The sequence below is a fragment of the Notolepis coatsorum genome (genome assembly GCF_963971535.1).
Source record: "Notolepis coatsorum genome assembly, chromosome: 1".
Classification (NCBI taxonomy): domain Eukaryota; kingdom Metazoa; phylum Chordata; class Actinopteri; order Aulopiformes; family Paralepididae; genus Notolepis; species Notolepis coatsorum.
Window position 1 is genome coordinate 8,589,806 of NC_140165.1, and position 15,000 is coordinate 8,604,805.

Genomic DNA, 15,000 nt, shown 5'->3' on the forward strand with positions numbered 1-15,000 from the left:
AGAAGAGAAGATGAGAGAGAGAGAGAGAGGAGAGAGTGGGGGGGGGGGGGAGTGTGCAGAAATATATAATTACATTTGTTCAGTTGCATAAACTTATTAATCATGACTAAACATTTAGGGGCAGCTCAGGAAGTATAGCCGTCGTCTGGTAATCAGAAGGTTCCCGGTTCAATTCCGGCTCCTCCCGGCAGCATGTCGAACCCTCTTCACTGCTCCCGATGAGCAGGTTGCCACCCGGCATGGTCGCCTCCGCCGTCGGTGTGTGAATGTGTCGAGTGAATGGGTGAATGTGAGGCATAAGTTGTCAAGCGCTTTGGATAAAAGCGCTATATGAATGCAGCCCATTTACCATTTTGACCACTAGAATTACATATTAGGGCTGTCCCCGGACTAATGAATATGAGAAAAAAAAAATTTTTGGAAAAAAAAAAGTATATAATTTTTTTTTTTTAATTATTTTTTTTTTTTTTTTATCTTTCATTTGGGCTGTGGGGGTGCTTAATGTCTGAAGGAGTCGACTGAAGGCTTCTTGTCCTCTGCAAAAGCATGCAATTGGTCCACTGATGGATACATCTTGATATTTGTCTAGTCTAGTGTGTTCATTAGACGGGTGAAATCCTCTTTCTGTGCCTCTGTGCCCGTTTTCTTAGGCAGTTAGCCTGGTATGCGTGCCATTAGCGTTAGCCACGCTTCTAGGCCTCTTTTCTTTTGGAAAGAAAAAAACAAAAAACAAAATTAAATTTTTATTTTAATTTTTTACTAAGAGGTTGGCAGTCGACTACGGCTCCTTCCGATCGATTAGTCGACTATTCGACTAATAGGGGTCAGCCCTATTACATAATATATATAATAATAACTTTCACCTGAAAGGGTTAGTTAATTAATGTAGTCACTAGAATTGGCAGCGCACTCTCCACTTGGCTTTACCTGGACGGTTCTCTGCTGGTAGTGGATCTGAGTGACGGAGCTCTGGGAGGAAGATGAGCCAAACTCCTGGTGGCTCTCAAACTGTCTCTTCACGCTGGCCAACCCTCCTGGCAGCGAACAGGCCTCGGAGTCGTCCATTACCTATCAGCGAGGAACAGAGCAGGACAAGAGGAAAATCACATTAAACCGCCATCTACGTGTTGAAAAGGGTATATATACTTTTAAATACAGGCTGCAAAAGATACACTACTTATGAGTGGTTAGTGCTCGTAGGTAGTAGGGGATGTGTCATTTATTGATAACTACTGTAAATGAGAGCCAATCGACTGCATCAATTAAATAGACTATGAGGGGGCCTAGTACGCAGCTAGTAGGGATATTAGATTCGATTCGATTCAAATGTATTGTCAGGTTCGAGTTAATACCTGAGAGCTATCGGGGCCCCCGAAACCGAGCACCGCCGGATTTGTTTTTTTACTCTTTTTTGGTTATTAAAGACGTGTCCGGCCCATGGTTTCAAGTTTCTTTAATAGTTGTCATACAGAAGTACAGAATACTTTTGTACAAAATGCTTCTTACTGTTGCGCTCCAGAGACTGTGCATGACAAGATAAGTATGAAATAAAAACATAGTAAAAATTAGAAGAAAAAAAAAAAGAGGTCACAGTGTTCAGTTTAGACATATGTACAATGTTCGTAGACGTAGTTACCATACAATATACAATACTGTGCAGTGTACTAATATACAATACTATATAGTGCAAGGCATAAATGGACGAGGTGCAGTTTAGGTACAATTCACAGTAGGTGTACGAGTTGTAGTGCAAATCCTTTATCAATAAATATAAAGTGTAAGTGTGTTTGTGTGATCTAAAGTGTGGAGAGTGGGTGCTGCAGTGTGTTGTTTGTTTGAGTGAGTGTGTGTGTGCGTGTGGGTGTGTGTGCTGTGTGCATTTGATGGTTGTTGCATAGTGATTATTGTTCGTTTAGCGATTATTGTTCGTTTAGCAGCCTGATGGCCTGGGGATAGAAGCTCCTTCTGAGTCTTTCTGTGCTCGCCATAAGACTCCGGTATCGCTTGCCTGACGGCAGCAGTTCAAAGAGGCAGTTGTTCGGGTGGCTCGAGTCCTTAATAATTCTCTTAGCCTTCCCCTTGCACCGCTTGTTGTAAATGTTCTGGAGGGTGGGAAGCCCCCCTCTAATTGTGCGTTCGGCTGAACGTGTCACTCTTTGTAGTCTGCTACGGTCTTGTGCAGTGCTATTCCCAAACCAGGAGGTGATGTTGCCGGTCAGGATGCTCTCTATTGTACATGAGTAGAAGTTCCTAAGGATCTTCTGACTGACTTGGAACTTCCTTAGGCGCCTGAGGAAGTAGAGGCGTTGTCGTGCCTTCTTCACAACACTGTCAATGTGTGTGGTCCATGTCAAGTCCTCGGATATGTGGGCTCCGAGGTACTTGAAACTGTTCACTCTCTCAACTGGTGCCCCGTCGATGCTGAGGGGGCTGTAGTCCTTGACCCCCGACCTCCTGAAGTCCACAATCATCTCTTTTGTTTTGCTGACGTTCAGGGAGAGGCAGTTCTCCTGACACCACTGTGACAGGTTCTCTACCTCTTCCAGGTAGGCCCTTTCGTCGTTGGCAGAGATCAGGCCCACCACTACTGTGTCATCAGCAAATTTGATGATGGTATTGTTGTTCCGCTGTGCTACGCAGTCATGTGTGTACAGGGAGTAGAGGAGGGGGCTCAGAACACAGCCCTGGGGGGCCCCTATGTTGAGCGTGATGGATGAGGAGGTGCAGTTGCCGGCTCTTACCACCTGGGGTCTGCCCGTCAGGAAGTCCAGGACCCACTGGCACAGGTCATAGTTCAAGCCCAGGTCCCTGAGCTTGGCTATGAGTTTGGAGGGGACTATGGTATTGAATGCTGAGCTGTAGTCGATGAACAGCATTCTCACATAGTTCCCCTTCCTCTTGTCCAGATGTGATGCTGCTGTGTGCAGCACATGGGCTATGGCGTCCTCCGTGGACCTGTTGGGGCGATATGCAAATTGCAGAGGGTCCAGGTTGATGGGGAGGGAGGAACAGATGTAGCCCTTCACTAGCTTCTCAAAGCACTTCATGGCTATGGAGGTGAGGGCTACAGGGCGGTAGTCGTTGAGGCAAGCGGGCGTAGATTTTTTGGGTACAGGGATGATGGTGGACTTCTTCAGACAGGTGGGGATGACGGCCTGTTCCAAGGACAGGTTGAAGATGTCAGTGAATACCGGGGCCAGTTGGTCGGCACAGACTTTTAGGACGCGGCCGGGGATGCCGTCCGGTCCTGCTGCCTTCCTGATATCCACTTTTTTAAAGATCCGTCTCACCTCATGCTCTGTTACCCTGAACACTGAGTCTCCATCAGCAGACCCCCCCCCCCCCATTGCCGTGGTTTGTAGGCTGGTGTTGTTATTCACAGCCTCAAACCTCGCATAGAAGGAGTTGAGATCATTTGCTAAGGAGATGTCACTGTTCAGTTTGAGGGGGGTTCCTTTGTAGTCTGTCATTGTTCTGAGGCCCTGCCACATGCCTCTAGAGTCAGCCTGTTCAAACTGAAGTTCAACTTTATCCCTGTAACGCCGTTTTGCCTCTATTACTGCTCTCCTGACGTTGTATCTTGCCATCTTGTGTTCTTCCATGTTGCCTGTCACCAGCCCGGTGTTGTATGCTGATGTGCGCACTTTCAGAGCCTCACGGACGGATTTGTCTACCCAGGGCTTTTGATTTGGGTAGATATTAATTTTGGTGGTGGGGATTATTACTTCTACCTGAGTACAGACATAGTCAATCACCGTTTCGGTGTATTCGTTAATATTGGCTGTGTTATCACGGAGTACACTCCATTCTGTGCTTCCCAGCACTGCTTGGAGTGACTCTACTGACGTCACGGTCCAACGCTTAACCTCTCGCGAGACCACCGGCGTTCGCTTGAGACACTGTTTGTACTTAGGCAAAAGAAAGATTGCGGCGTGATCGCTTTTACCGAATGGACCTTAACGTGTGTTGTCGGGCCTTACAAATACATTTGATTTGATTTTGATTTGATATCTCATGGGCCGAACAAACCTCAACGTTATTGCAATAAAATACAACGTATATTGTTTCTTTACCTTTCTGTGAACGTCTAGAAAAAGAACGCGCAGCAAAAAAAATGGCGGAGCTATGGACATTATATAAAAGTAACTGTACTTACAGTAGATTTCATTCACAGTCTTTGCTGCCCTGTAAAGGGCGCCTGGTGGTACTAAATCCAGATTTACCTCTGCCATTGGAAAGAGGACATTTAAAATGGCATGTGTGTAATTTTGTTATTTTTGTTTAGGATCAGCTTAGGACTTCTCAAAAACCTTATCAAACACAAGACGAATGGTGCGGCTGGGTGGCGCAGCGGACATTGCGCTCGTCACCAGCGCAAAAGACACCGGGTTCGACTCCGGCTGTCGGCGTTGCCTCCGGCTTGGGCCGGCCGTCATACTGACTCAATTGGCAGAGTTAGCGGGAGGGAAGTCGATGGGTGGTAGTCTGGACGTTGTGGACAGCGACTCCTACAGGTCGGTTGGGGGACGCCTGCACAGCAGAGACAGGAAGTAGCGGGGGCAGCAGTGTGAGCCTCTCACACGTTACACCTCTCGCCAATGAGAGTCCGCGCTGGCAGGTGAAAAGATGTGACAGGCTGCCTCCTCGTGTATCGGAGGGGACACGTGATGCAAGGCTTCTATCCTCCCTACAACCGGCCAGTGGGGGGCATATGCGAGCAACGTTCAAGACAGGGGAGGGGAGAATTGGCACAGTGGAATTGGGATGGGAGAGAAAAATGTTAAGGAGGAGAAAAAGTGGATACAAAAAACAAAACACAAGACGAATGGCCTAGCACCACGTACTGTATATATACAGAAGACTTGAACTAAGATGAACAGATCTCCATCCTTACCATTGGCTTCTGCCAAGACTAAAACACAGCTATAAATATCTCAGCAGTTTTGTTGACACTACTGCACTGTAAAAAGAAAAAAAAAAAAAAAAAAGCATGATTACTAAAAAGAAATTCATTTCCAGGTCTGTTTCACATCAGCAGAGAGGTTTCCCACTCCTGGCCTCTAGGGGGCAGAAGAAGCCTCAGGCAGTACTGACATATTATTGATCCGACATCAAAACACAGCCAGTGTTTCCACATTATTTCCATTTACAAATAGATTTTTTCACAGTGTGATACAAAAGCACGATCAGAGCACGGTGTGCCGCGTTTACCACCGCAGAGGAGGGATACCCTGACAACGTGTGAAACACCGACCAGTGCCGCGTCACGGCTCCGTCCCAATGCAAACACACCATGTACAGTAGTGTGCCGTTTACAGCATGTACTGTACGAGACATGTCTCCCTCATTCACCCAACTAAAGGAAAAGCCCCACGACTACTGTATTTTATTAATTTATTTTATTATTTATTTATGTATTTATGTATTTATGTATGTATGTATTTATGTATGTATGTATGTATGTATGTATGTATGTATGTATGTATGTATGTATGTATGTATGTATGTATGTATGTATGTATGTATGTATGTATGTATGTATGTATGTATGTATGTATGTATGTATGTATGTATGTATGTATGTATGTATGTATGTATGTATGTATGTATGTATGTATGTATGTATGTATGTATGTATGTATTTATTTATTTATTTATTTATTTATTTATTTATTTATTTATTTATTTATTTATTTATTTATTTATTTATATATTTATTTATTTATTTATATATTTATTTATTTATATATTTATATATTTATTTATTTATTTATTTATTTATTTATTTATTTATTTATTTATTTATTTATTTATTTATTTATTCATTCATTCATTCATGCATTCATTCATTCATTCATTCATTCATTCATTCATTCATTCATTCATTCATTCATTCATTCATTCATTCATTCATTCATTCATTCTATATTATTTATTTATCCTACTCTTACTAGTTACACTGTTGGCCAGTATGACTTAACCATAGTGTCTTTATACCTGTATCACTGTGGGGTGTAACGGTACACAAAAACCACGGTACGGTACGTACCTCGGTTTTGAAGTCATGCACGGTTCGGTACGGGTTTTCGGTACAGTGGGGGAAAGTTTGGCTTTCCATGTTCCACTCCGGGGTGATGTAGTGTGCAGTAACTAATTGTATTCTATATTGAAATTAATAATCGACTTGTAATTTTATTTTTTTTATAATAATAATAATAATTATATTAGATTGTGGGAAAAAACAGCCCTTGGTGAGCGGCCGTTAGTGGTTAACATACCGTTGTATTCGTTCGGTACACTACACAGCCGTTCGGTACGGTACGGTACACACTGAAACGGTTCGGTTCGGTATGGATACGTGTACATTTACACCCCTAATCACTGTACATACAGGTATATTAATTAATACTACACCTCTGCACATACATCTGATTAGCACTATTACGTACTCACTAGTACTCATTTATCTATTTTATATCCAGTTTAATCCCCTGTACATTGTATATTACTATTGCACTTTACTGTTCCGTTTGCACTCTGGTTGGATGCCAGACTTCTTTTTGTTGTACTGTACTGTATAATGACAATACATTTTAATTTAATCAAATCTAATCTAATCTAATCTATTTATTTATTTATTCATTAAACCTGTCCAACTGACCAAAGCGTCCAAACAGACACTGCTTAAGGAGAATATTCAGTGTTTAAGAATTCCAAAAATCACTCTATAACCTACCCGCTGTGAAAATAATTGTATTTCTAAAAACGGAAAAAAATACGAGCTCGCTTAAATATATACAGTATGAACAGAGGCCTTTATAAATCTCACCCCCCCCCCCCCCCCCCCCCCCGCCCCGAGGTATCTTATGAGGATTTGCACAGACTGGAATATAATGAGGTCTCTCAATATTATATTATCCTCTCAATGTTAGATGTATTCCTCCCGCTACACACGTTGAAGGAAATCTCCATCTTCAAGTAATTTGATATCGTATTGAGTCTTAAAGTCTTATTTTCTTCCACCAAGTGAAAATGCCTGTCAATTGTGGGATGAGATAATGCCATTTGTTCCAAGTGTGCAAAAGTACATTTTGAAACAGAAGTGTGCTGCCGCCTCGTCTGGACACTTCTTCCAACGGTTTAGAGACGGAGCGGAACGAGTTTGGATGAGATGTTATGACTCTTGAAGAAGCACTCGGACATAATGTCCGTTCAGCAGAAAGCTATCAGGCTGCGAGCTAGCCTAGCTTAGCACAAATGAATGGAAGTGGACAGTGGTCCGTGTCCGCTTCCATTAATCTGTGCTAATGTAACAGAGGCAACTCGCCCCTGCCACGAATTCGACCATGCCTTGAGTGGGAGTCGAACCCCAGGCGTCCGCACTGCGGGCGACATCACAAACCGCTGCGCCAAGAAAGGAATTCCCTCCTAAGCGCTCAGTTTGGATGCCTCTGGGGAGTGAGTTTTACACCCGTTACACTAAGCAGCTAGGATAGCAGAGAGACTAACGCACAGAGACTAAATTGGTATCCTATCTTCTTCTTCGCATTTCCCATAATGTCGGTGTGTTCCTTTGAAACACAAGCTAAGATGGAAAAAAATGTTGCAGTGTAATTACGACACCATTTGTATGTTTATCTGTACACATGCCCACCTGAAAGAAAAAAAATACCAATTTCATGTGCTTTGCCAAAGGTACACAAGTTAATTCCCAGAGGTACCGGTATAGCTGTATTTGTGCACGTTTGCTAACACTATGTAATGTTTGTTTGTGTGTGTGTGTGCGTGTGTGTGTGTGTGTGTGTGTGTGTGTGTGTGTGTGTGTGTGTGTGTGTGTGTGTGTGTGTGTGTGTGTGTGTGTGTGTGTGTGTGTGCGTGCGTGTGTGTGTGTGTGTGTGTGTGTGTGTGTGTGTGTTGTGTGTGTGTGTGTGTGTGTGTCTGCACGAGCACAAGGAACTCAACTCTAATGCAATACAACATTATTTGTATTTTTGTTTGTTTGATTGTTTATTTATCCATACCCACAGGAATGATTGGATATGCAGGACCACACGCTCGGAGTACCGTTCTGTATCACGATCCAATCAGCAGGAGGCTGCGTTGTTTGATTTAGATGATTCAGTTGCATTTGTCTGATTTAGGTGGATGTTTGCCGGGGGATGTTTGTTTGATTATATGCATCCCGTTTGCAATTACGTGCTTAGTGGGCCCTGTGCTGAGGGAGAGGAGGTGTGGAGGACTGAACCACGCTGAGAGAGAGGCGCGGAGGACTGAATCATGCTGAGAGAGAGGAGAGGTGGAGGACTGAATCACACTGAGGGAGAGAGAGGTGTGGTGGACTGAATCATGCTGAGAGAGAGGAGAGGTGGAGGACTGAATCACGCTGAGAGAGAGGAGAGGTGGAGGACTGAATCACACTGAGGGAGAGAGAGGTGTGGAGGACTGAATCATGCTGAGAGAGAGGAGAGGTGGAGGACTGAATCACGCTGAGAGAGAGGAGAGGTGGAGGACTGAATCACACTGAGGGAGAGAGAGGTGTGGTGGACTGAATCATGCTGAGAGAGAGGAGAGGTGGAGGACTGAATCATGCTGAGGGAGAGGAGGCGTGGAGGACTGAATCACACTGAGAGAGAGGAGGTGTGGAGGACTGAATCACGCTGAGAGAGAGAGAGAAGTGGAGGACTGAATCACGCTGAGAGAGAGAGGAGGTGTGGAGGACTGAATCACGCTGAGAGAGAGGAGGTGTGGAGGACTGAATCATGCTGAGAGAGAGAGAGGCGTGGAGGACTGAATCATGCTGAGAGAGAGGAGGTGTGGAGGACTGAATCACACTGAGAGAGAGAGGTGTGGAGGACTGAATCACGCTGAGAGAGAGAGGCGTGGAGGACTGAATCATGCTGAGAGAGAGAGAGACGTGGAGGACTGAATCACACTGAGAGAGAGAGGCGTGGAGGACTGAATCACACTGAGAGAGAGAGGCGTGGAGGACTGAATCACACTGAGAGAGAGAGGTGTGGAGGACTGAATCATGCTGAGAGAGAGAGGCGTGGAGGACTGAATCACGCTGAGAGAGAGAGGAGGTGTGGAGGACTGAATCACGCTGAGAGAGAGGAGGTGTGGAGGACTGAATCATGCTGAGAGAGAGAGAGGCGTGGAGGACTGAATCATGCTGAGAGAGAGGAGGTGTGGAGGACTGAATCACACTGAGAGAGAGAGGCGTGGAGGACTGAATCACGCTGAGAGAGAGGAGGTGTGGAGGACTGAATCACACTGAGAGAGAGGAGGTGTGGAGGACTGAATCACGCTGAGAGAGAGGAGAGTTGTGGAGGACTGAATCACACTGAGAGAGAGAGGTGTGGAGGACTGAATCACACTGAGAGAGAGAGGCGTGGAGGACTGAATCACGCTGAGAGAGAGGAGACGTGGAGGACTGAATCACACTGAGAGAGAGAGAGGAGACGTGGAGGACTGAATCATGCTGAGAGAGAGGAGGTCTCGAGGACTGAATCACGCTGAGAGAGAGAGGAGGTGTGGAGGACTGAATCACGCTGAAAGAGAGAGGTGGAGGACTGAATCACACTGAGAGAGAGAGCAGGTGTGGAGGACTGAATCACGCTGAAAGAGAGAGAGGTGGAGGACTGAATCACACTGAGAGAGAGAGGAGGTGTGGAGGACTGAATCACGCTGAAAGAGAGAGAGGTGGAGGACTGAATCACGCTGAGAGAGAGGAGGTGTGGAGGACTGAATCACACTGAGGGAGAGGGAGGTGTGGAGGACTGAATCACGCTAAGAGAGAGGAGGTGTGGAGGACTGAATCATGCTGAGAGAGAGGAGGTGTGGAGGACTGAATCATGCTGAGAGAGAGGAGACGCGAAGGACTGAATCACGCTGAGGGAGAGGAGGTGTGGAGGACTGAATCACGCTGAGGGAGAGGAGGTGTGGAGGACTGAATCACGCTGAGAGAGAGGAGGTGTGGAGGCAGGGACCGAAACTAAAGCCTGCCGCCCGCCAGGGGCGGTCTGTTTTTACCTTTGGCGCATGACACTTAGAGGGCTGCCCGCCGTGTGGCGTGTAGACGTGTAGTTCATAACCATAGTTCATAACGATACTCGTGTGCGAGTACAGATTATAGCCGCTCGTCTTTTCTTTCTCCGCCGCGAGATCGTTTAAAAACTACAAGTCCCACATTGCACTCAAGTCAACGGTCCAATCACAGTAGAGTGACGTGACTGGTTTCATGAGAGAAAAAAAGCAAATGACCAATCGGAAGCTCCCATTTGGCTTGTTTACTTCTGTCTGCTCTAGTCTATATCGGACCTCCATGAACTAACGTTACTGTTTAAACAATGACCCAGTCAACTATTCACTTTTAGTTTAATACATGACGAGGCATTGTCTAACGGTATCTAGCTGGCTAGCTACTGATAGCTGCTGATATCAACAAATGCTCCAGCAATAGTCTACTCGAGTGCATAATACCTCCGTCCCCTCGTTAGCTAGCTTAGCTAGCTCACGTTAGATGATCCATCTGTCCCAGTAAACTAAATTGTCTTAACGTTATCTACCGGGCTAGCAGTAGCTACAGATAGCTCCTGATATCAATGTCTTATAACATTGATTGAATGCGTATTCTAGCTGAGGGCATGTTGAATGTGATTTGACAAAAGAACCGTAACGTTCTAAATAGGGTCCAGCTGCATCGCCGGAGAATCCTTGCATGCTGAATGTAGGGTCTAGCTGAATATAGGGTCTAGCTGCAGGGCCGGAGAATCCTTGCTGGAGCTGGAGGCTACTCAAGTATACACACAGACAGTGGAGCTGTTTGCAGATAGCAAGCATTTTGACTTATTGCGTGGTGGCGATGTCTCGCAGATAATACAACTACAATATGATTATATAATATATATTTTATTTAAAAAAAAATGTTTTATATAAAATATATATATATATTTTTTTTAATCAAAAAAATTTTGGCAGGTAAGAAATATGCTTGGCGGGTAGACTCTTCCCATCTACCCGCCACTGGCCGGTGAGTCAAAAAGTTAATTTCGCTCCCTGTGTGGAGGACTGAATCACGCTGAGAGAGAGGAGGTGTGGAGGACTGAATCACACTGAGAGAGAGGAGGTGTGGAGGACTGAATCACACTGAGAGAGAGGAGACGTGGAGGACTGAATCACACTGAGAGAGAGAGAGACGTGGAGGACTGAATCACACTGAGGGAGAGGAGGTGTGGAGGACTGAATCACACTGAGGGAGAGGTGTGGAGGACTGAATCACGCTGAGGGAGAGAGAGGTGTGGAGGACTGAATCACACTGAGAGAGAGGAGGCGTGGAGGACTGAATCACACTGAGAGAGAGGAGGAGGTGTGGAGGACTGAATCACGCTGAGGGAGAGGAGGCGTGGAGGACTGAATCACACTGAGAGAGAGGAGGTGTGGAGGACTGAATCATGCTGAGAGAGAGAGGAGGTGTGGAGGACTGAATCACACCAATTCAGGAGTCTGTCTTGTATCTAGGTGTCTCCTGCATAGAATGCAGGCGACAGTTGTTTAAAAAGGTACGGTACGGCCCTGAAACATTCCCCTTTAAGATTCCGTCTGGCACCTAGACATGCTGACCCCGGGTGGTTGTGTGTGTGTGGTTGTGTGTGTGGTTGTGTGTGTGTGTGTGTGTGTGTGTGTGTGTGTGTGTGTGTGTGTGTGTGTGTGTGTGTGTGTGTGTGTGTGTGTGTGTGTGTGTGTGTGTGTGTGTGTGTGTGTGTGTGTGTGTGTGTGTGTGTGTGTGTGTGTGTGTGTGTGTGTGTGCGTGCGTGCGTGTGTGTGTGTGTGTGTGCGTGTGTGTGTGTGTGTGCATGCCAGAGTCTGGTAACTCCCCACACCGCCAGCTGTCAGCAGATGCCTCGCGGGCCCTCCTGACCCACCGGGGCATAGACTCAACGGGGGGTCAGGGTCAGCGGCCCTGTCTAATGACTGGAGACTAGCTATTCATGAGATCACCGCATAGTATACACTGAAACGACCAGGGGACAGAAGACACCTCCGTCTCTACACGCAAAAACCTCGAGCTCTTCCCGAGAGTCGACCAGAGGGCGTTTAGATTATCCATCATTTATCGTTTTTACAAGTACTGTAGATTCCGGGGGTATTGTGTTATCATCAGATATTCAAACTGTATCTCGTCGTGTAATTCAAACCAAAGGGAAACGCATAAAGCCGGGTAAACTGTTATTATTATCTATATACACTGTAAGAAAAAAAGCTGCAAGAAAACGGTAAATGTCTGGCATCAATGGTTGCCAAATACTTACTGTCAAATTACAGTAAAATCAACATCATTTACAGATTACAACCTTTATTTAATGGTTAATATTTTGATAAAAAAGGTCATTTACTGTATTTTTTATGGCATTTACACTTAAAGTAGAAAACCAAAAGAAATCTGTAAAATAATACAGTGAATTTCCTGTGAAAAAAAAACATTTATTTTTCTTACAGTGTATGCTTGTCATGCAGACGCAGTCCAAGTGAAGCACTTGAGTTTGGCACCCGCTAGACAGACAATTTGAAATACCGTTTACTGCCAGGAGTGTAACGTAAATTATGTGGGGGCTGCATCGAAAGAACAGCATATACTGTTACTGTACCTATCATGTTTTAGGGAAATATGACCGTGTCCCAATAAACCAAGGGAGCAACGATCTATCTAAATGGTAAATGGTAAATGGCTGCATTTATATCGCGCTTTCATCCAAAGCGCTTTACAATTTTGTTCCTCACATTTTACCCATTCACTCACACATTCACACACAAACGGCGGAGGCGACCACGCAAGGTGCCAACCTGCTCATCGGGAACAATTAGGGGTTAAGTGACTTGCTCAAGGACTCTTCGACACACTGCCCGGGAGGAGCGGGAATCAAACTGGGAACCTCCGGATTACCAGACGACTGCTCTACCTCCTGAGCCACTATCTACTATTCAATTAAAATGAATGACTTGCATCATTTGTATTTACCAAGTTATATCAACAGTGCTGTTTTTTTATTTAAAAAAAAAAATTCCCCCCCTCCTTTTTCCTCCGTTTTTCTCCCATCCCAATGTTAGTCGTTATGCCAATTCCCAATCCCCTTCCTGGTCGTTGCGCACTTACCCCCCACAGTCAGTCTGGGAGAGTGGAGGCTACCACGTGCTTCCTCCGACACACGTCTAGCCAATCAACCGCTTCTTTTCACCTGGCAGCGCGGACTCTCACTGGGAGGGTGTAACGTGTGGAAGGATCACACTACCCCCCTTAGATCCTTTCCGCGCTGAGCAGGCGCTCCGACCAAACTGTAGGAGTCGCTGTTTACAACGACCAGGACCCACCCACCGGCTTTCCCACCCTCTAACACTGCCAATTGTGTTAGTACGACGGCCGGCCGAGCCGGAAGCAACGGCGAGAGCTGGGCTCGATACCAGTATCTCCTGCATTGGTGGCGAGCGCCTTGCCCACTACACCACCTAGCCGCCCAACAGTGCTGTTTTTCAAGTCTAGGTATTACCACACAAAATATGGTAATCTAATCAATTTAATGAATACGAGTTACAGGATGCATGGTCACTGTTAATTGCTACATCCGTGAGCCTTGCCTCTCCCCCTAATTCCCTTCAGTTCTAATATTAGGTGCAGACGGCCATTTTGGTTCAAAGCTACAGTCAGGTTGGTATCTAAGTTATTTTATTAATCCCTGTGGGGGAATTATTCCTCTGAATGTGACCCACCCTAACCACTCAGGAGCAGTGGGCAGCCACAAGTGCCCGGGCAACACCTCCAGTTGCAAAGCCTTGAGTCACGGGTATCTAGCATGTCTATTTCACCATCTCAACATACTGTGCGTCCTTAAAGGAACACGCCAACATGTTGGGAAATGAGCTTATGGCACTGTCCGCTTCCATTCATTGTGCTAAGCTAGGCTAACGTGCAGCCAGATAGCTTTCTACTGAACGCACACAGAGAGGAAACTGGTATCTATCTTCTTGTCTCTCTCTGGAGAAGACGGTGAGCTAATTTCCCAACATGTCGGCGTGTTCCTTTAAGTAAGGAGTTCCATTTCTGAATGGGAAATAAAAAATAATTTGGAAGCTTTCTCAACCCTTCATGAATCAAAATGTAAGTCTGTTTTACCAGTTCAGAAGGTAGTTCAAACATGTGGTTGGCTGGTTGAAAACAGCCCCACAACATTCAATGATGTGCTTTATGAAAGAGGACAAGAGGGCAGACAGAGCTTTTATAAGAAAGTGTTGCTTTTTTGTCTTGGGTAATGAATTATTGCAAAGGGCTATTCAATAGCCCTTTGCAATAATTCATACAAGCATAACGATTTTTTATTTTCAAGACAGTTGAAATACTGCTGGGGGACATGGCCTAGTGCTGGGCAAGGCTGCCTGAGCTAATCTATATTTGCTGAAAAAATACAATATCTGTTTCGAAAAAGTAATTAATGCCCTCCCTGCTAGGGATGGGTCATAAAAACCGAATAACCGAATAATCGTTTGCAGAGATCAAAAGTCGACTTTTGGAATGTGGTTGCTATTTTTTTTTTTTCATATGCAGTTTATTGAGAATTTCATTGGTGGAACCTTGATGACTGAAAAGCAATTTTCCATTTCAGCCACTAGGGGGGAGTGTGTTAACTTACGTATTAACTTGAGCTTGGTACACTTCCTGCCTGGCTTCTAGCCTGCATGCGCTGTGCTCTGTGACAAACTTAAGGAAGGTTTTATGAAACCCTTTACCGTGGCACAATGTCCACAAGGCTGACTCAACCGCCAAAGAATAAAAGCATCTGTTTAACGTTATGCAACAAGCGAGGACAATGGACCTAGCATGGCGAGCGTAAGTCCTATGGAAGAGTGCCAGACGGCGCGGTGAGTATTATTTTCTTTTTTACCCGTCATCTGTTCTAGCTTTTGTGAATGTGGACACGCACCAAATATTCGGCTGTTTGTTCAGACCACGGA

General features: G+C 45.3%; 1 protein-coding gene across 1 annotated transcript in view; it reads right to left on the minus strand.

Moving 5' to 3' along the window:
- xirp2a (xin actin binding repeat containing 2a) overlaps positions 1 to 15,000 on the minus strand; it is a gene marked incomplete at its 5' end in the record, with an annotated part of 51,934 nt that overhangs the window by 22,738 nt on the left and 14,196 nt on the right. The window contains one exon of the mRNA XM_084333822.1: positions 928 to 1,068. Within this exon, the coding sequence (XP_084189948.1) occupies positions 928 to 1,068 (141 nt within the window). The remainder of the gene's footprint in view (positions 1 to 927; positions 1,069 to 15,000) is intronic.